The sequence below is a fragment of the Brienomyrus brachyistius genome, chromosome 8 (assembly GCF_023856365.1).
Source record: "Brienomyrus brachyistius isolate T26 chromosome 8, BBRACH_0.4, whole genome shotgun sequence".
Taxonomy (NCBI): Eukaryota; Metazoa; Chordata; class Actinopteri; order Osteoglossiformes; family Mormyridae; genus Brienomyrus; species Brienomyrus brachyistius.
In genome coordinates, this window is record NC_064540.1 from 3471752 (window position 1) to 3494659 (window position 22908).

Consider the following 22908-nt stretch of genomic DNA (forward strand, 5'->3'; position numbering starts at 1 on the left):
TCAAAGAGACAACTGACAAAAAGTAAACAGATTATGTACCTATAAAAAGTCTACATTTTCCCCCATATTTTGCTCATTCAAAATGGATTATAAGAGCTGACAGAACATCATTTCATGCAGGAATGCGCGCGCTGCACCAGACAGTTGTTGCATGTGTGTGTACTTTATCTGGGCCCCTTTGTCCTCTGACGCCGGGTGTGTCTAACTGGCCTGAGGGCTCCGATTAGGTTCTGTTCCATCAACAGCACCAGCATGCTGCCCAAGTGAGAAATCGGGTTCCCTGGCAACACCACTCCTGCCCTCCCAAACAATGTTTTGTTTTGCTTTTTGTCATCATAGGTTTCCCACAGAAGAGAAGCAATGCTAAGCTAGCTTATTAAACGAAAATAAAATGAAACCTGTACATCAATGATATCACTTGTTATTCACAGACAAATCAATCTGGGAACGTTTTGTGTGAAACAAAAAAAAATTCATGAAACACCATGATGCATTTTGCAATTATAAATGTCAGGTTTTATTGTCATGTATTTATAGTACAATGACATTCTTCCTTCAGTTTATAAACAAATTAATAAATATGCCAGCAGACAATAACAAGGAATAACACCACAATACACAAACAGTATATATTTATTTGCAGAGACATCAGTCTGGCATTAAAATCCCGGTTTCAGGCACTTTTAATCTGGTCTGTTGGTTACTCCGTGTCCCACATACGGCTGACATCTCGTCTCCTTCAACTTCATAATCCTTCAGCCAAGGAAGCCCACACACGCAAATAAAAATTGAATAACCCATTGTATTTTTTCCTTCATTGCCTTAATTAATTGTCTGTTATCTTTCTACCATCAGCAGTCGCCTAGCTTTGCCAAGTCCTGCATTTCCTTCCCGTAGCGAGCGTAGGCTGGTCCAGGATCTGCTGGTTGCGTCAGGGAGGCGCAGCAGGTTTATGGATGTGAGTTCTAGTGACTCGTCCCTCTTTTCTCATTTGATGATTTCTTTAGGCTACTGCTGAAGTTACAGCAGTTGCTTAGCTTACAGAGGTCGCTTAGGTCCGTGTTTCCCAAACCGGTCCTCGGGGAACCTCGGACAGTCCATATTTTTGCTCCCTCCCAGCTCCCAGCCAATCAGGAACACCGAATACCTGGTACAGGTGGACTGGGAGCTGAGAGGAAGCAAAAACATGGACTGTCTGGGGTTCCCCGAGGACTGGCTTAGGAAACACTGGCTTAGGTTACAGCAGCTGCTTAGGTTACAGTGCTTGCTTAGGTTATACTGGTTGACTCTAGTTTGGATGAGTACATCTTGTTAAGCAGAATGAGATTATTGAACATTTTGCTGAGTGGTGGTCTAGACTATAGTTCAGGGCCCTGGCAAAATCAGGGGCCCCAGTTAGCAAAACGGGAAAAATGGAAAATGAAACAGAACCGTCTGATCAGTCCACTAGCAGAGCATCAGCTAATTCTATGGGCAGTACCCCGAGAAACACACACACAGCTCTGTTGGTGGATTATCGGCGTTACATCTTTTAAAATTCTTTCTCATTTCTCACCTGGCTCAAACAAGTGGCCCAAGTAAGTGACTTGGGGGGGGGGGGGGGGGCAGCTACCCATATCAGCGTAAGGCCCCTAGAGAAGGTAATCCAGTCCTGGTCTTCATGGTCATGTCTGATTACAATTCGTGCTACGGATCTAGCCTTACCTCATTCATTACATCTACCTGCAAAGCTGCTCAATTAGCCATAGAGTTTGTTACATTTTCCAGCTAAGCAAGACAAACAACCTATAGCCTTGACTCCAGATGGCGATGTCATCAAGGCCGACAGCTCATCGGGTCCGACACGCACAGCTAGCCGAGCGCAAACAACTGCTTCAGAAGTACTGATGCTGGCAAACAGCGCAGCCCATTCAGACGTACAGTACAGCAGGCCTGGCCATGGATGCGAAGTCACCTCCATACCCCGAGCCCTGGGTGATGTTTGACCTCCCGCCGCGGGGGCTGCGATAAACAGGGGAGTGGGGTGCCGTCAAAGATAGCCGGGCGGACGGTAGCCATGGCCACACCATTGATAAGGCGCCAGACAGGAGGCACGTCTGCCCCCGTCCCACGTCACCATGTCCCCGTGGCGTTTCCGTGGCTGCATGCCTGACTCCCCACCGTTCTGAAGGCCCCCTAATCAGCCGTGACACTCGTCACAGCTGGGGCGTCACCAACTGACGGATGCGCCTACGTTTCCTTTGGGGGGGGGGGGGCAGATGGACATCTCCACGAATGCTTCTGGGCTGCCTGGTGTCTTTCTCTACAACAAACATTTCCTCTTCTTTTCCCTTGTATATAAACACAGGGGATGGAATGTCTTCAGGACCATGGGAAACCAAGATAAACCCAGACGTGTGACTACAGCAAGATATGCCATGAGTGAGGTGCAGCTAGAGAGGAATCCTATGGTTCAAGGAGACCCTTTGTCTTTTTTGATTTCTTCCTTTTTTTTCCACATTTTTTTCTTCCTTGGGGTGCCCTGCTATTTACAGCAATTGCATGACAATGTGGAATTTACAAAATGAATGTGCACATATCAACTATGGCCAAAACTAATGGCCTCGTAATTTTACATTCTTCACTATGGCTAAAATTACCTCAAGCCATAAAGAACTGTTCAAATGGCACCTTGTGGTTAGCAGTTCTATCTAAATCTGAGGACAGAAGAAGTTATTTTACTCTACCTTTGCATAGCTCACCTCAGCGATGGAGGTACCAATCAGGAGCTTTCAATTTCGGTTGGAAAATCTATCCTATTATGAATCTGTACTTCGCCTCCATTGTTATCTGTTGAATTGCGTTAATGACAAATGTCCACCCTGCCCAAATTAGCCTGGGACCCCTAATTTCAGTTGATCCTCGCCTTGAAGGTCGAAGTGGTCCTTCTGCCTTCAGGTACAAAGTCAGAGTAGCTGATCTCACTGAGACGGCTCTGTTTAATCGAAGGCTGATCAGGCAGTTCTTGATATCAAGCAGTGTTTGCTTTTCTGGTTCACATGCATGATGTCGTACGGCCAAAACCCAACTAACCCCAACCCCAACTAAACCCAACTAAATGGTATCGCAGACTCGCGTAATATCTACACTAAGTAGATAAATATTAGGGACAGATAGCTAGTGCCAGGTAGGCCCCACTTTTGCATCCAGAACCACTTCAAGTGTGGATGAGTTGTGCATCCACAGAAGTTATTCTGTACACCGCCGTTGTACTGAGCTGTTATTTTTTTGCTTGTGTTCTGCCTGTTAGTTTTAACGAGTCTCACCGTTCTCTGACCTCTCTCAGTAACAAGGTGTTTTTCAGCCACAGAAATTCCATGGACTGGACACTGTAGTGTGTGAAAATCCAGGGAAGGCTGGAACTACCATGTCTGGCAACATTCACAACACATTCAGAATCACTGGCGTCTTACGCCGAACAGTAACTGAGCATCTTCACCCTGTCTGTTTGCTGTTTGCATTCAGCTGCAGCTGCGCGATTCTCTGTCCAGAGGAGCAAGGCGGTTTGCGTTAACCGGCAGGTGAACCTAATAAAGTGGCTACTGAGTGCTGAGGGAAAACAAAGAATTCAGCTGCTCACAGCGAAGTCTTAAGCGCGCCGATGTGCCTGGATCCGTGACGAATCTGAAAAGCAATTTAGGAGAATGTGTTCCGCGTTACATTATTCGGTTATAGAAACCACCAAGATGAAACATATTTAATCAAATTCTATTCCTTTAACTGAGGGGGATTTCAGAGATATGGATGATAGTTTTCTTACAAGATATAACATACCTGGATAAATGAGAAATGAAAACTATACAATTCTCCAAAGAGTTGGTAAGGTTAAAATATATTTTCACTACATATATTTGCCTACTGTTAAAGCTGGACTGCAAAATGGAAATAGGCCCATCTGTCATCACAAACTCCTGGGTGTTCTGTAATCCAGGTAATGGTAGAGTGTTATGTATGTTTAGAGTAATCACTGACAGCACTATTGCCATGCAGAAACGACAGGTATTGTGTTTCAAGATGTTACTGAGCACTGGAACATGGGAAATATATTAATCACACATCGCATTGTCTCATATGATAATGTATGATAGCTATTTGGTTTTAATGAATAATGTATGAGGACACGTGCATTACATATGGTAGAATGTCAACATATACGAAAGCAGGAAATCAAACATAAAGTAGTCATAATGGATGTTTTGTGGAACTTTTCCACATGGTTTGTGCCAGTGTTTTCAGTGCATTTCTTGTTTGGTGCATCCAAAACAACAAACAGAGCTTATGATCATGTCAGAGAGGAGCTGCGGTGCAGCTGTTGATTCAGCAAAGAGCGCGGAGACAAAACAGACGCGGAACCAGCCGTGAGTCTGGACTTGCCGCCTTCACAAGCAGACCGGCCCGCTGTCAAACTGGGAGTCTCGAAACGAGGGGAGAGCCAGGCTTCTCTCTGCTGGTCACTCGTGCGGAGTCCACACAGAGAGACGTTACGAGACGTAGCCAGAGCTGACGACCGGCCCACGGTTTGACCTCCATCCTGAATGTTGGAGAGGGGGTGAGGAAGTCAGAGGACGGGGGACAAAGGTTCGCAAGGTCAGGCCGCTGTGTATTGTTTGCTTGAAACAGGAATACGGAATTATGGCTACCCGTACCAAGGAAGGAGACAAAAATTCAGTATATTGTCCATCTACTATTGAGAGCTTTCCTGTTCATTTCCTGTTCATGTTGTTATTAACAATATAATAACAACAATAATCATCATTATTTATAGCACCGGTCACCTGCGATTGACAGATCATCACAGGGACGACGCAAATTAATTTACATTCGTTTAATCTGTCACAGCTGTTCCACCTCACATGTAAAATTAATCATTGAAATTGTGAATAATGGCACAGTGAAGAATAGCTTCCTCTGCAGAAGGTCAGTTATTTATTTGACCAGCTTGGTGTTCAAACAGTTCGTCTCTCCTTTAAACATTTTGAATAAGTGATAATTGCTTTTTAAACATAATATGGCAACGTTTGGCCCTTTGACGTGCGCCGGGTTGTGGAATGTAACCTTGCTGAGAACATGTACTTGATGGATAACGTAGCCATGGGTCCGTACAGCCGTAATCCGTTGTCTTATGATTCCCAGATGGTCCAGGAAAATAAACTCAAGGATCATGTGTGGGATTGTATGATAGGGAGCTCTCGGGGCTGGGGACTGCATTAACCTTCTCTCACAGGAGGTCCTTGTGGTTATATCACGCATCATTCAGGATGGGACTGCCCAAGATTCCAAAGGAACTGTCATGAACGTCCTGCATGAAAATTCAGCTCCTTGGGTTCGTGGTGGACGATCAGCTGCCCGTTTTGGGCTCCTCTCTTAAAGGTGCAACACCAGTGTGAATAGGATAGGAAAGAACTGTGTTTGGGAAAGGGAGTTAGGGTTAGGTCACCATTCTGGAATCTCCATGGACCCCAAGGCGAAATGAAAGCACAATGTGCTACATTATAGGCCAGTCTATGAGGCTCTTTGGGAAACGGGCTATCAGTCACACTATTAATTATACTGATGCAGCGTAAGAACATATTATTATTAAAATTTGTTTTGCCAAAAAATGGCGAAAAGGTGCACTATAAAGTAACATCATTTTTTGTTAAAATAAATTGAATGTAGGCCTAAAATGTATAATACATTTTGACAATTTTTGCACATAAAAACATTTTACAGTGATTACTAGGTATTTTGTTGCTGTAATGCAAAAACATAGTTCCAAATGCTAATTCCCGCTAATATATTTCACTAAAAGGACCTGACATTTGCAGGTTTAAGCTAAGGCTTTGTTTGTTTTTGCTTTTAAAATTTGTAGCCGAAAGCCTAATTTGCATAAAAAATTGGCGATGAATAAGCATCTCGAGTCCATCAGCATAAAGCTCATTTCTTGTGATCCCCACCTGACTAATGCCTGCAGAAGAGGATGGGTTTATATGTCTGGAACATTCTCTCAGTTTCCACAGGCAGGTTTCTACCTGCAACTGAAGTGCGTACAGACACTGGATGGTTGGATGGATGGATGAATGGTTGGATGGATGGATAGATGGATAGATGGTTGGATGGATAGATGGATGGATGGATGGTTGGATGGATGGATGGATGGATGGATGGATGGTTGGATGGATAGATGGATGGATGGATGGGTTTCTGTCTTGCTCTTTGTATTGTAGGATCCATCATGCATGGGACGTACTTGCCACTCACCCTACTATCTGCCATTGGGGTTGGGGTATGTGGATGATTACATGCTCAGTGTGTATGCAAATTATTTCAGCTTTTCATTACCAATAAACTGTTTGTTTGCTTAATCAGCCTTCTCAGTGTCACAATTAGTGGTACTTTAATACTATTAGTTCACTTTGTCAATAGAAGAAATGTTTCAAATGCAGCCATTCTGTGATCGGCACTCGCGAAAGTATAATAAACTCAGCAGGAGGCCAGTGTTTAGGGGGGGGGGGGGCATGGCTACGCAGACATGTTTGGCTTGTCTCTCGTTTATCAATGGCAAACATATACATATGTGTTTACCTCTGCTGGTTTGAATGAGCTCTGACCCTGAAGATGGGCATGCTGCAGTCTTCTTTTTCTGCAAATCCGATCTGATTTATACCAGCATAATTACCTTAATCACAGCTTGAAAGGGTTAAAGTAAATACTAATAAATCTGAGGAAGATGCGGTGTGTTTTCTTAGTCTTTGGCCCGAAAGGCACAATAGCTGTTTCTAATTTGCCCGAGTCAGTTCTAGGGGCCAGGAATTAAGTGAACCTAAATTTATAAGTGTGTATTCCTTTCCAAGAGAGCACAGTGCTTTGTACTGGGAACAACAGGGCACAGGAGAGCAAGAGAGCCAACAGAAAAGGTTCAAAATATCGTAAAGCCAACCGCAGCTTGTGAAAATAACCCGAAGAGCTACTGAAAAATTTGATGTGATTTTGTAAGGCTGGATGACGGCCTGAGCTCTTCTCACTGTTTCATGGGTTCTTTCCTTTGACAGTGGCTTTTGTTTGTTATCCATCACAGATAAAGATAAAGTTGTAACAAACCCCTTCAAACGTGACTTAAAACACCCAGCTATCCAATTTCTTGCTAATGGCGAGTGCTGGGCCTTTCCGAGGCAGCGGAGCGTAAGCAGGCTGTGTGTTTGTGGGGGAGGGCTATAAATCTTGAATTTTTCTCCTACGCCCCCCACAACGCTTACCCCTTGCCCCAAAATCTCCACAGGCACATGTTGGTATCTGGGCCCACAGAGGAATCTGTGGAGTTGCCAACGCTCCTTGTCTGGTATGTGTGGGTTGGCTGGGCGCTGAGAGTGGGGGCATGTTCCATTCCGCTGGGCATGGGGCTGATGCCGGGAGGCGTCACTCACTGCCAGCGAGGTCAGGAGTGGACTCAGTGAGAGAGTGTGTTTCTGCCAGCCCTGATGAACTGAGACGCGGCTTGGACAGCGGCCTGGCCACTTCAAAGCAGAAATCCGAGCCAGACTGGAGACAGTGAGAGATAGGGAGTGGTGACCCTGCTTGTAACAGGAAGAGGAACTGAAGAGGCGTCCGTTTTGTTGTCCAGTGGTCTTCCTTCCTTATCGCCCGGCCTGTGAACCAGCACCCAACCCTGACACCGTAAAACTGTCAAGGGGAATTGTCCATCCATGCCGGGAATAGTGCTGCGTTAGAATCCAGTGAGCCAGATGGCCAATTTTCTACTTCATTTCATTGCCTTTAAATCAAAGGAGATGAAGTCGTAATGAAATTTTCCACCGTGAGTCTGTTTGCTGTCGGTTTTCATGTCATCGCTGAAGGATGGTTAGCTGGCGATGTGTCTCTTTGTCTGCATTTTCGTGACACATTGCTGGCCTGCATCTTATTGCAATATGGCCACCTCTGATAAACCCAGTTAGATGGTGTGAGCCCAACTGACCATTTTCACAACCTTCAAAGGAATTTTATGGGGAAGTTTAACATTGGGAAAATAAAGGCATCGGACAAATTTGTCGAGTGTCTGAGTGTCTGTCACTTATAGACATCTAAGCGTTATTTTCAGTTGGATGGTTAATTATCATATAAAGAGAAGGTGCCCAGAGCTTCACAGAAAGTATCTCTAGAGATGTGGGAGGCGATCGTCAAGCCTCCAGCGGGATCCAGGCAGGCAAGGGTGACGCTGTGACACCTGTGAGCCCCCTCTGCGTTCCACAAGCTATCTTGAGAAGGTTATGAAAGACCACGCAGCTGACGTGAAATGGGGCCTTTGCTGAACTGTCCAGGAGTGGGACAAGCGGCTTGATCCCCCGCATGTCCTGCTCTTTTTCACCTGGCTGGCTTGAGTGTTCCTGGCTCTCTGTCTGACAGCTCATTTCACACAAACAAAACCGATGCATTCAACCTATGCTTCTCTGTACAGCTATGTTACACAAAGTGGCCTCTGATCTCAGTTCATGGTTCAGGAGGGGTGAGTGAGAGGCAGCGGAGGAGGGGGCGGCGAGCTAACAGGTCCTCATGTTGTGATCCCTAAGTTAATTTTACACGAGTGATTCAGATTGTTAAAGAACGCTGTGCACTCCCTCTGAAATGTTAATCAAAAGCAGGCGCTTGGAAACAAGCTGTAGGCCTGAAAACTTTGTTTAGATTTAAAAAAAATATATTAAAAGACATGCATTAGTCAAGTTTATGTTTAATTTCACGTACTTCCAGGAATGTTAGATACTATTGATTGTTTTTTTAATTTGACTCTTCCCAGCCTAGTTCACAGGTATCGCTGCACTGATAATGTACTTTTGCGGAACAGTACTGAGTTATTAGGACTTTTTAGTGTTTCTGTGAGTATAGTCTGAAGCTCAGGACTGTCAGAAAGTTACTCGAAATACGTAATGGATTCATAAAGCTGGACGGTGGAGGTGTCCGCATGATTAAATGGGCATGTTAAACTTTCCCATTTTGCTATGACTTGCTATATTTTTGCATTTTGCTGGATCAAATAGAAAATACATGTCTTCCAGGTGCATATGGAAAAGCTTTCGAAAACAAGACAAACCAGATAGCACCTTTATTAGCCCATACGAAAAAACGTGTTTTTTTTTTTTTTATCTTGCTGTGGTTTTTATTAAATATCTAAATAACACAGGGAAGCTGAGCAAGGGCCCTTGTTTCCTGGAACCAGCAAGTTCTTCTTCTTCCCGTCCTTCTTAACAGTCTTGCCATCTGGAAGTGACTTCATATCGAGGGCTTCCTCTTACCGCCGGACCATTTTCCCATTTTTATTTCCCAGAAACCCACATGTTCCCACAGTTTCCAGTAGACGACGCAGATAAGGCCGGTCTTTAACCTAAAAAGAAACCTTATTATTCAAAGGTATATTGAGCTTTCGAGTTATAGCTCTACTGAGAAGTTTATTTTTGCTGCCAAGTGATAGCTTTGTAAAACCTCGGCCATATGTCAGGAAGGCCTTCCACAGTCCTCAGCGGTGGGTAAAAACATGCACTATTTGACACAAACCAAAGTCGCCGTATAGCAGAAAAAAAAAAATAATTTGCTGAATTTAAGTCGATTTATTTCCTGCTGGATTTGCTAACTGCATGGTAAAAAAGATCATCTTAGAAAAGAAATTTCACTTCGACATGTTACTGGCGAAACATTTTAAGGCAATATTTCTGTGATGTATGGCCTATACATATGTTTTTAATAAACTAAGAACATTCTAAGTTCCCTTTACAAGACGATTGACTGTTTGATGTTATTTAACAGACATTATGGATTTAATAGACAGTCATCCTCTTCTGTTTCCATAGCTTCGATTAAATGAATAACCTGCAGGCCTACATTCCAACGATGATGTATTAAGATATATTTTTTCTTTAAAAATTATTTTCATAGATTTTACTTACAGAAATTTAAATGTATTATACGTGAAAGTGTACTTAACAGTTTCCAACTGTTTTTTCGTGTGGGATTCCAGGAGTAGCGCTGTCACCTGACACATTCCCGCTCCAAACCCTTCCCTTGGTGTGTGAGTGTGCTGCATAAGTTGGGAAAGGGATGGATAATTTTTAATTTACTCTTAGTGTGACCAAAATTCAACTTCATATTGATAGATATCTTCATGAGCAGAAAAGCTCTGTGCTCTATCAGATAAATTTTGAATGTAAAACTGGATGAATTGATGGAGGTTTTACGTGAGAAACTTATGGGACAGTAAAGTTTTTCAAGGCAAACAAGTGGTTGTTTTTCCAGAAAAAAAAACAAGCAAACAATTCTTATTCTTTATTTCACATGAATGAAAAAGGGTGGTGAAACATTTGAAGATACACAATTGCCTACTTTTTTTGACCTCTGTGGGAAAAAACCGAGATACTTTCAAACATTGTGTTTAGTCACAAGTGTGTTTTGCAGACACTGTACACTGGTTTACTGACAATATCAGGTTTCCGTCCAGGGCTGAGAATTCTATATTTTTCAGCTCCATGTCCCACACGGTATTGTGTGCTGCTGCTTTCACCCGAACTTGGCATCCTCTGAGGAGTGCGTGAAGTCGCCCAAGATTTCTCAAAGCAGGGAGGATGCGTGCACTTTAGCAGTCGTTTAAAACACAAGACGCACGTCAGCACTCCCGTGTCGCTATTCTGGAAAGTGATCCACAGCCTCCTCAGCTATTTTAGCAGACAAAAAACACCCAGCAACCCCATTATCATGAAGAATGCAGCCTCTCAGATGGAGTTTGAACAACTATCCATTATCCAGCATATCAAATCCTGCTTCAAGGTTAGGGACTCATTACTGGCCAATGAGTAAATCGCTTTGTATCTCCTGGTATTTACTTATCAGAAACTGACTGTGATTTGTTCATTTATTCTGTCCATTTTCTCAGACGAAATGGACAAATGGTAGCTACTGAAAAGTGTTCAGTCCGCGTTTCTCATTGCTTTCTTAACCTCCTCTTTTTCCCCTTTGCTACCTGACGCTGCTGCTGCTGGCTAGGAGGTGATGTGACAGAGGAGAGGCTCACAAACTTGAGGAAGACATGAGGATTGTGGGACTGTGGAGGAGAACCGGCAGGAGAACCCAGACCCCATGTCCTGAGGGGTCCTGTCTGATAATGCAGCTCCTACTGGTGCTGCCTGTCTGCTCTGCTTTCCGGCCCGAGACCGTCCCCAGGCTGCAGCTCCGCTACGCAGGTCCGTGTCTGCCTCCAATGCCCCCCCACACATAAAACCTTACAGACAACTTAGCTCCGAACCTCCTAATACTAGATTCATTTTGCAATATTAGGTGGAAATGGTTGTGAGTTGACTTTTTTTTTCAGATTTATCTATTGAAATGTAAAATGTACAGCCTATCCCCAGCTTACGATGGAATTACATTCTGATAAACCTGGAAAAGCATTTCAATACAGTACAACTACCCTAACAAACATCATAGCCTAGCCCAGCGTATCCCAAACATGCTTAAAACACTAAAATTAGTCTACAGTTGAGCAAAATCATTAAGACAAAGCCGATTTTATAACCAAGTGTTGAATATCTCATGAAATTTATTGAATAATGTACTGAAAGTGAAAACCATTTACCCATTGTATGTGTTTGTGTGTGTGTGTATATATATGTATCAATCAAAATATCATAACATGGACTTTCATAATGCGGGGAGCATCTGTACTACACAGAGGCATCACTCAGTGACATGAACACTACTCAGAGAATAACTATGAATCATTATGTATTTACATTTTCATTCTAAGGGAAATTATAGACGTTTTAGGCAATAGCATGTAACATAAAGTAACAGAAGACCATTCAAGCAGGTACTGTCCCAAAAGAGTGGAGTGGTCAGAGGCTGGGTTAACGATTTACAATGTAGTATTTTCATGCCAGTGACATAATGTCTGAAATTACTGTTTGGTTGCGTTTTTCAACATTGTCTCACCATAGAAACCCTCAACACAATTCTACAGATGCGATGGCAGATCAAACAAGGCTCCTCGCAGTTGTTCTTTCCCTTCACAAAGCCCAGGGGATGTTGGATGGGACCCTATAAGATCCAAGTGTACTGCTGCCAGACAATAGACGACAGCTGTGTGGCACAAAAAACACAGGAAACCACACGGTCATTGTTATTGTTATCTGTAAAAAGCATTGCTCTATACAGCATGGTGCGCGTAAACGTTTGTGGTCTCACTGGTGGCGTCACAACAAGCATCCATCAGTAACTTCGTCTATATTTAGCACACTATGTGGTTGCTAACTCAAAAGTGTGTGACTTGCAGGTTTTTCAGTAGCCTTCACATACCCCAGACCATGTAGGCCTTGAGTTTTTCCCATGAGTACTCAGCCGCCAAACCTCCTCGTCTGAGCTAATGACCTCACGAGCCAGTATGTTGCAGGCCAACCTTGGGATGGAAAGTTTGGAAAAGAGGAGCGACATTTTTGTCCCCAACGCCCCATGTCTTCAGGATGATCACAGATGCATATTACTTGCACAAGTGTAGGGAATCTGGCAAATAACCTTTAGTTTAATAGAGTGCTGAGGAGTGAACTTTATTCTTTGGGAAGGGTTCAAAGTTTTCAGGATTTCAGGGGAATTTCTTACATTTTGATGGCTTTCAGAATTCAAGGGACCCCAAAGTCCGGAGTACTTTTTTAGTAAAAGCACCTCTATCTCAGCCAGAACGTCTGATCTCCCCTGAGATGCCTCCTGCCTTTCCTATATCTCTTCTATTTTAGTTCTCCTGGATACTTCCCTCAGGTTCTCATATATATTTTAAATCCATCCGTCTTCCACAACTGCTGATCTATAGCAGGGTCGTGATGAGCCCAGGGCCTATTCCAGGCAGCGCACGGTGGAGGGGATGCCAGCCCATTGCAATTCAGTGTCACCCGGTCACCTGAATGCATGTTTTTAGCCTATCTGAATTATGCAGAGTAGCTGGCAGACACGCCAGCAAACACAGAGCTAAGAATGATCATTTTTATTAAGTTTCTCCATATGCTATGGGTTTTTGGCTTCCATTCAGCCCTGGTGACAGTGATGGCCGGCTTTAAAAACACCAATGTCCCTACGCAGTTCATTTGCGGTGACACATAATTAGTGTCTTGTCGTCGCGGGTCCCACTGGGACCGTTGCTGCTAGGTTCACAGAGTCACTGAGACGGGATGGATAATTGGCACAAATGGTTTTATTGTCTTTGAATCGGGTCGACTTCCTGCGCTGTTGCTGTTCTAACCCCAAGAGCCAGAACTCTGCGAATGAACAGATATTGCACACGCCCTGTGGGTAGCATTCGCTTTCTGGGTCATACAGATGGAATTTTGTGTGGTTCGTCATGATGACTTGTGACTGAAATGTGGATGAGGACCAAGGTAAGCATGGAATTAAACTCAAATCAAATTGGCCAACTGCAGTTACAGATTCCAGCCACACGGGGCTCTGACATCAGTGCTGCTAAACTTTTGCCTTCCAGTGAACTCCAAGTCGCACTTATGAACTTAGATCCACTAGGATTATTACATCATTTGTCTCAGTTGTTGTGTGTGTGTGTGGGGGGGGTCATTGTGTACTCTGCACGTTTGTAAACTTCTCCACGGCATCCATGCGCTTAGCAGATACGGGGCCTTGAAGTGATGTCACACGGTGACCTCTGACCTTGCGACTCCTCGGTGTCCGTGGTAACGAGGTGCAGCGGATGAGTGCTGGGTATGACCCGCTCGACTTGCTGGATTTCAGCGAGTGCTAATGAGTGTGGATGAGAAACAGAACCCAGGTCTGCTGGAAAGAATGTCACCAATTAGAGGCTGGTGATGAAATGCTAGACGTCACAGCTGCAGGCTGCTGGGATAATTCACTTGACTTTATTATTATAGTGCATTTCTTCAGTTTTTACAGTCAGAATGGACCCCTCAATATATCGTGTGGATAAGGTAGCTGTAATATTTATAGTCATATCAACTCATTTAATTCCAGTGTATTTCTTGTCTTAAACTATCCAGATAGTGCTAATTATTGGTATTGTTTAAATATGAATTTCCCTGAAATAAAATTATTGGATGCACGGCTCAAACACTCGTTAAGTCCCAATCTAATCTCCCCTAAGAACACAGCCACATTAAACAAGGCAAGTGGCAACTCATTGGAAGAGCTTCCACATTAAAGGGGAGGCACCCCAATGTGACAACATCCTCCTCCTCTTTGGGAGAGCCTCCGTAAGTAATTAGATGTCGCCCTGATCTGGCAACCCACCCTCTTTGGAAGGGATTACATATTAAAGGAATGTCCCCCCAATCTGGCAATCCTAGAGATCGGGCACGGAGAGAGAACAGCTGACAGAGGAGCTGTTCCTATAAACATTCCTGGGTGTTTAGCTTTTGCTCATACCAGCGGGAAGTAAGGTGGCTGGTTTGACATTTCTGTTAGATTCCTAATGACTAATCTATTTTTAGATTTCGACACCCAATCGCTCATCCACCCTTTTTTTTTTATTAATCATTAAAACAACTGAGAAACGTTCACCAGTTAGAAAAACACCACTCCTCGTGTTTTCGTAAAAACCCCTTTGGCGTGTGAGCAATTAATGACGCCGTCCCCATGCTCTTACCAGCTGCTAAAAAGCTTGACCGTTTTAACAAGGCAAACAAAAGTTGCATTAGCACAAAGAACAAAATGTACCACAAAAATGTTTATTTGTATATACAGGAAATAACAAAACGCCTGGGCTAAATGTCCAAACAAAATATAAATGCCTTTTACTGCAATGTAAAAATTACCCTGTTTTTTAATGCCTTGTGAGTGAGACAACCGTGCCCAGGTGTTGCCGGACCACAAAACATTTTTACATCTCACTCCATGCTGAAAGGCTAAATCACTCTTTTAAGCCTTATAGGATAAGATAAGGTGTGAGATCCATCCCAATAAAGATAAGGAGTGTGTTAACCTGTCCCCCATGTCCTGTATGCCCCTCATATAGAGCTCAAATTGACATTTTAAACAGAAAGAATTAAGTCAGCTGCAAACATAGGAATCGAACCTTCCTTACCTTCAGTTACCACAGATATGTTGCTGCTTTGTGAATATACATGTACGTCGGGTGTTATGCCCACAGAAAAAGAGTAAAGGAGCTTGGAAATATATGTTTATATATATTATGCAAGTGTGGTGATATTTTAGCTCCATTAATATATGAATATCCAGAACAGTATTGTGGCACATCTGAGAATTCGGTAGCATGCCTTTAAAAATATTCAATGCCTTATGGTGGACTTACTGAAGGATCATTAGCTCTTTGATGTGGTGGCTCTGTGGGTAGCACTGTTATCTTATTCCTCCAGGGTTGAGGGTTTGAACCCTGCCTCTGCTTTATATGTGCGCTGTGTGTATGTTCTCTCTGTCTGATGTGGGTTTCCTGCTGTCTCTAAGTTGTCTAGGGTGCATGTATGTGGCTATCTGGGGTTTATCCCTGCCTGGCATAGATATCAGGCAACCATGACTAAGATTACTGGCTGAAACATGAATGAATGGATGCATGGACGATTGGCTGTCGAGAACAGGACCTAGTGCATTAATACGTTATAATCTGATTTCTGTTTCATTTCAAGCTGGGTGTACCGCATTTGTATTTGTCTTGGGCTCTCGGCAACACAGCCGTTTCAGTTCATTGAATGTAGTCACGCACAACACATGTGCAAATCTGTTCAGAATCTGCGCTGAGTACAAATCAGGCTCATTCCAATCTGATAGGAACCACCCGTGCCCTCCTCAGGCTCCTCGGGGACGCAGCAGAACGGTCACACTTTGACAGCAAGCTTTACAGAAGAAGCAGAGGCAACCAAAAAAATAAAGACCAGCTAGTTTAAACGTCATAAACATGGCACCCTGTTCAAGAACCGGTCTGGATGGACCAGGACTATTTGGCAACTATATATACATACACGGGGGCGGCATGGTGGTGCAGTGGTTAGCACTGTCGCCTCACACCTCTGGGACCCGGGTTCGAGTCTCCGCCTGGGTCACATGTGTGCGGAGTTTGCATGTTCTCCCCATGTCGTCGTGGGGTTTCCTCCGGGTACTCCGGTTTCCCCCCACGGTCCAAAAACATGCTGAGGCTAATTGGAGTTGCTAAATTGCCCATAGGTGTGCATGTGTGAGTGCATGGTGTGTGAGTGTGCCCTGCGATGGGCTGGCCCCCCATCCTGGGTTGTTCCCTGCCTCGTGCCCATTGCTTCCGGGATAGGCTCCGGACCCCCCCGCGACCCTATAGGATAAGCGGTTTGGAAAATGGATGGATGGATGGATGGATATACATACACATTCACAAACATGTACTTCCATGCACATACCAACACAAACACAAATAGTCCTACATACACACTTACATGCACACAAATTTGCATCACTTAGACAAATGTACTTTCTTTCTTGCAAAAACAACCTTTTGCAAGCAAGCTCTCCAAGAATGAAAACTGACTCAAAATCTCAATCCACTGATGTGCTTTTGTGGTGTTAATCTAAACCAACATGCTGTGACCGGCAATATGCAATAAGAGCAACTGTGAGTGTTTTCTTTCTGTAAAATCATTAGGAAGTTTTCCAAGAAAAGCATCTTGCTTTAAATATAACAAATGATGAAGATATGCCGGCTTTCCTCTTAGCTTTTGTGGACTAAGAAGGATATGAATTCTGCATAGATGGCACTCCACAGATGTTTGCTGTTTTAGGGCGTTTATGTCAATGATGACGATAAATTGCTAAACAATTTATGTAGATGCTGTAGATGCTGTAACATGTCAGCTGCAATGGACTGGGCCTGTTTTACGATGTCTGAAAAAAAGGCTTGACCGCTGACAGTTATCTGGAAAGGAGACGATGCAATCTTTGCCTGGCCAGTGTTCTCCTTAGGCGTGTGATAGCAAGGATAAATGGTGGACAGCTCGTTCTCATTTCAAAAAAAAAAAAAATCAGTTCAATTTATTGCTCGGTACTGACTGTCTTCTAATAATTCATGGAATAACAGCATTCTGCCCCTGTTTCACCTAGAACATTCCTCTTATCTGAGGTGTCTCAGTCAACTTTACATTTTGGGTGAGTGGACGTTAAGATAAGAAAAGTAATAAAGTAATATAAGGAGGAAAAGCTCCCTAAATTCATTATAATATAACTTACTGATTAAAGTGCAGCTGTCTTTGCTGAAAAGCCACATACAAAGTTTTAAAACAAGCAAGTTGTGATCAGAAGCAGTTCTGCTCTGTTTTGGCTGGGGAGGGTTAATCTTCTGGAGCCAGGAGCGACTGGGCGCTGTGGGGCATCGCTCTTTAGAGGATGTCCCCTGTGAGGAAAATCTAGTCTGTCCTTGGCCCCACCGATTGCACGTTTCCCTGAACTCCCTGGAATGTCTCAGCACTTGAGAGAGACTCCCATAACTTGGAAGCTGGGAAACAGGTGCCCTGGCCAGATGCCTGTCCATAACTAAGCTCATCGGATTATTGTCTGTATTTTCGTTTAAAGATGATACGAGACGTTCAAGGAAAAACAGCAAGTAATGAAACTGAAAGTGCCTGTAACTACATGACTTATACATGTTTTCAAAAAGAATCAAAATAACTATTTTAACACAGTTCAATAGGTGACCTAAACCTTGATTGCTGGAAAGCTTTCCCTGGGTAATTAACATTGTGCACAAACGAGAAATCGAAATAAAAAATATATACCATCTGAGTAACTTTGGGGAACCCGATTAAGAAACCCATTGTCAACATACGTTGCAGTTTCGCAACTCAGAGCAATTGCGGTTGACAACAGTGTGAATGAGCTATTCTTCAGCTGCTATGTCTCCTCTTTTAAAAGCCAATTGCATAGCTACTTTGTGAAAAAACGTCGCTCAGCGGTTTTTTTTCTGTAATGCATGGCCTACTCCCACAGATTCGGCCATTCTTGCAGCATTATACTCGCATTACAGCGTTCAGAAGGACCGTGCAAATTGCCATCCTTCGCTCCTCTCGCCTCGCTTGTCTTCCCCACACCAATAAACATTTGACCCTCGCCATGTCCTTCAAAACCGCTGGGGAATTTCAGGGGGGGGATGGTGAAGAGAGGTTATGAGTGAACCTTCTTCAGCTTCAAAGGAGGAAAGCTTCTCTTGAGAGGAAATGAAAAGAACCATGATAGATAAAAGAGAATGGCTGTGAGTCCTTTTACGCATTGTCAGTAAGGCACAGAGATTCACTATTTAGCACCTGATTCCCAAAAGGACAGCAGCTGCATTTTAGTGTTTTGCTTGTTCCCTTTCAAAGAAGACTTCCTGCTCTCTGCTTGCCTTTTCAAAACGTATTTGAGACATGAATTCAAACTTTGCTCCGCGAAGTCTTCTCTTCAGCAGTCTACCGGCCCTGCTGGAGCTGCACCAACTATCCGTTTCTTTAATAGTTGTTTACCGGTATCCTTACTCCCTCGGTACTATTAATTAGGAATCTTGGAGAACACAAACAGCACATACCTTAGAGCCACTCGCTACATTAACGGGCCAGTCTGGACAGCGGGAGACTTGAAGAACCAAGAGAGAATTCAGCATGCTGCTGCAAAGTAAGAGAGAAGGAAAAACAGGCTTTGAGAACAGAGTGTGGATTCATCCTGGTGTCAAAGCACATTGGCAAACTTAAAATCCCTCATTACGAAGTGCTTCAGAAGAATCATTCTTGGTAAACTGGACACATTAATTAGATTTATTCAAACCTGGAGATGCTTTCAGCCTTTTATTGTCCTTCTGCACAGAATCAGTACAGTGTCCTGAGTCTCCAGCAAACCTGCGTGCCTTTTCTGTGAGGATTTCAATGCTGAGCGCTGAGAATTAGCCAAGTTGGACGTCATTATCAAGCTAGTCTGTCTATAAGGTCTCTCCAGTGTGGACACACACTGCCCCACTTAGCTGTAAGGTGTTTATAAGAATGTACATTGGCTGTGATGGTGTTCTTTGCCTGTACCTCATAAATACACTTCGCTTCTGGATTGTCCGTCCATCAGTGGTGGACTTTGTGTTTTCCGGTGATTCGTTCCTATTCTGAAATTATCTGCAACTACTGTAGATGATGCTGTGTAGCATTTACAATGTCGGTCTTGTAATGATTATGACAGATCATTTTAAGCTGTGCTTTATATCCTCAGGGTGACACGGTGATGCACTGGCTAGAGGTTCACACCTCTGGGACCCGGGTTCGAGTCTCTGCCTGGGTCACATGTGTGTGGAGTTTGCATGTTCTCCCCATGTCGTCGTGGGGTTTCCTCAGGGTACTCCGGTTTCCCCCCGAGAGTCCAAACACATGCTGAGGCTAATTGGAGTTAGCAGACTGCCCGTAGGTGTGCGTCAGGGCGCCATGCCATGGGTTGGTACCCTAATCCTGGGCTGTTCCCTGCCTTGCACCCATCTCCTCCTGGATAGCTTCTGCACCTCCTGCGACCCTGAATCGGACAAGAGGTCACAGAAGATGGATGACTGGAATTTAAGCTCTAGAAATATCACACACATTTTGCCAAAAGAGATGCTGAATTATTTGACATGAATAAATGAGCTTTTTAATTGTCATTTTTCATAGTATCATAGGATTTCCAGTTTTTGTCACAGAAACATGTGCTGCTATTTAATTAGGTTCCTTGTTTTATTATTAGTTACTGATATGATAATTGAAGTAGCGATGTTGACTGCAATGGACCAGTCACCAGTTTGGCTGTAGAAATTTGCAGTTGTTTACCGTGTCCTATGAATTAAAAAAAAAAAAAAAAAACACTATTTACTGCATTTGCTAATGGAAAATGTTTTGTTTAACTTCATTTTCAAATAATCACTTAGACTGGGATGAGAACCATGATTTATATTTTTAATAAGCATGACAGGGAATGTTGGCGTTTTGGGTTTCTAGTTTTTAAGGTTTCATGAGGTTATACAATAGCATAAAAAGGGGCCTTGACTTGCCTTTCAGGTCTGGTTACTTCATACTTTTCACAATGTGTATTTTGTTATTTTGGCTATAACTGCGTTGGAGTCTGCATTGCAGGCATAAATGCACTAAATTTCTCTCATAGTTTCCGTAACACAGTTAAAAAACAAACGTCAAGACTGAATTTGACGTGGGCCCAGAAATGTCAATGAACCAAGGTCTGTCTTTGGTAGATCCAAAGCCCAGATCTGATACCAGATCATCTTGCCAGGGCTGCGAGTGATTATTCAAAGACAGACGCAAAAACAAGTCCAAGCGGGGAGTCAAAGCACGCTGCAGTCTGCATGACATGTGACCTCCTCCACAGAGTTAATCATCCTTATTAATCCAAATACAATCCAACCTTTTTTTATCTGGCAAACTTGTTTTGGTTCTTGGTAATATGTGGCTTGATGCAGCTTTCATTTTATTTCACTTAATATCTGTGTGTATTTGTTTTTACAGTGATTTAGGTATGCCGCGTTTGTTGTTACAGCCACTGGAGCTTCACTGCACCGAGAATTAGCTGTAAAAGCTGACTGTAGGTTTCTTGCAGCTAAATACTGGCAAACATGGGTTCAATGCAAATTGTCTCCATTTATTTAGTCAGTCATTGGACCGTATGGTTCCGTGCATAAATGTTTCATTTTTTTTATCACCATCAACAATTATTCCTAGAATTTTGAAGGTCTGACACGTAAATCGTGCCCAAATCCAGTTAACAGCTTTCATCCCAGTCCCTGCAACTGAATGTCGTAAATTCTCACACCCCATTGCTCACACAAGAAAGCGTGCTGTACAGGTGTGAGGAAAATATCTAATAGTCTAAGGGATGTGATATGATCTGAGACCTCAAGTAAGCTATATGTGATACACGACAGATCGCTTACTTATATGGAATGGAATTCATGGTTAGCAACGATGGGTTAAATGAATGGGAGAAGAGAGAGGAGAAGCAGAGAAACTCTGGAATTAGTGAGGATGGATTTAGGGTCTGAGATTGATTTGGTAGCTTTTGTTTGAAGTTTAAACGTATTTATTTTCCTTACTTACAGACCCAGGGATCTTGGGATGGAAATGGTGACCAGAGTTACACCACAGTGTAAATCCTATTGCTATTTTTATGAATTACAAGCCTTTACAATCACCCCTGATCCACTTAACCCAATTTTTTTTTTCAACAGTTTTAGCTATTCAAACTATAGCAAGAAGACAAAGCTTTGCTGTGGGGCTGGAAATTGAAAGTAACTACTTGAGGTTGAGTTTGATGGCAAAAGCACACAACAGTGACCCTAAAGTGACTAACAGATATGGGCCTTTGGTGTGATATTCAGCACTCAACATATGCCAAGTTAGTCCAGCAAATAGTAAGGGTATACTTTCATTTTAATTTTATTATCTCTGTCTCTAAGCCTTCTCCTACCCAAAAAGAACGGAACAGAGGTGTGAGCTTGCGTCATACAGAATGAGTCATTTTTCAGGAGTCATATTTACAGAAGACCCTTAAAACTTGGCTTCCACATGCAGAAATAGTACGAACAATAAACATTATGCTATTGTTATACTTTTGTGGCTTAATTTGCTCCATAAACTTTCACTAGATAAGACAGTAATCTCCTTATTTCTCTTTATGCAGCTCTGAGGCCTAAGGTCCACTGAAGACGTTAAGTTAACTTTGGCTTGATAGCAAACAGCTGGAACGACAAGCAAACGGTGGACAGGGTAGCTTGCTGCTTAAACCCAGATTCCTGGAAACCCTTAACAGGGTAAAGTACAAAAGACTACAGGAAAAAAAACATTTATATGTTTTAAAAAATATTGCATATGGAGCATAGTTCACTTTCAGTATCTGAGTGTACTGGAATGCAATTAACACACAGCAAACCTCTTACCGGCATGACATTAACAAATTAGGACCCTTCAGAATTTAAAACGGTATTACAGTTATTTTATTTAGTGTGTATTACTAAGTGCATGCTGGACATTTTACAATAGCCCGTAACAACTCCAAGATGGCCGAGGTTTAAAGTCAAAACTGCTTATACAGTATGTATGTCTTTGTTCATGGGTTAATTGGATTTTTGGCTGTATCTCAATATGTTGGTAATTCTAATCCTCGGTTGATGGAAATACCGGAGTTAGAGGAGCTGGATCTGAGAATTATGAGTTTTAAAAATGGGAAATCATGTGACAGGGTCGTATGTTTGCGAGGGGATTGGCTACATAAAGTCTTCATGTACTGTACACTCCTTAACCCAAGTGTCTCACAGTCACTCCCGGCCGTTTGTTAAGGGCTCAGCGAGTCGGGTCTCTCTGAGGTTCTATTTGCACTAAATCATCACTACTTGCCTTTGGATTCACTGACCTGCTCGCACTGTATTATTGAAACAGTAATCCATAGATTCACACCACCTCCAATTAATTTTAAACTAGCTGCATGGCCTATTTTGAGTTAGACCAGACATATCAACAACAATAAATTTAATTGGAGGGGAAAGTAAGTGCGGGGTGAAGTTTTCCTGTGCTCCAGGTTCACGTTTTTCCAAAACACTGCGATGTTCTCACAGCACAGCGGGGACTCTTTTGTCATTTCTCTTTTGCCGTGTCCTGGGCTCGGCCCCACCATCCATCCGACAGACCCCCGGCTCTCTGGAAGCGGTTTAAAAACGCTCTCAGACGCTCTCCAGCTCGCCGGCGAGGAATGCGAACGTCAGTCAGGGGGGGGCCCCCGCGTGCGTCGCTTAAAGTGAAGTGGATGCTTTATCAGAGAGCTTTCACACCTGGCCCCCGGCTCTCGCCCCCATTAATCTGCGTCATCGCGCCGTCTCGCACGGACAGTCGGCTGGCGTTTGAGAGCCGAGCGGAGATCTCCGTCTGGGAGAATGGGCAGATC

General features: G+C 43.3%; 1 protein-coding gene across 1 annotated transcript in view; it reads left to right on the forward strand.

The window, feature by feature from the left end:
• The window catches only part of si:dkey-49n23.1 (semaphorin-3D), a 41117-nt gene that overhangs the window by 4265 nt on the left and 13944 nt on the right, over positions 1-22908 (forward strand). The window contains exon 2 of the mRNA XM_049023666.1: positions 11041-11237. Coding sequence (XP_048879623.1) covers positions 11084-11237 — 154 coding nt within the window. The 5' untranslated portion in view covers positions 11041-11083. The remainder of the gene's footprint in view (positions 1-11040; positions 11238-22908) is intronic.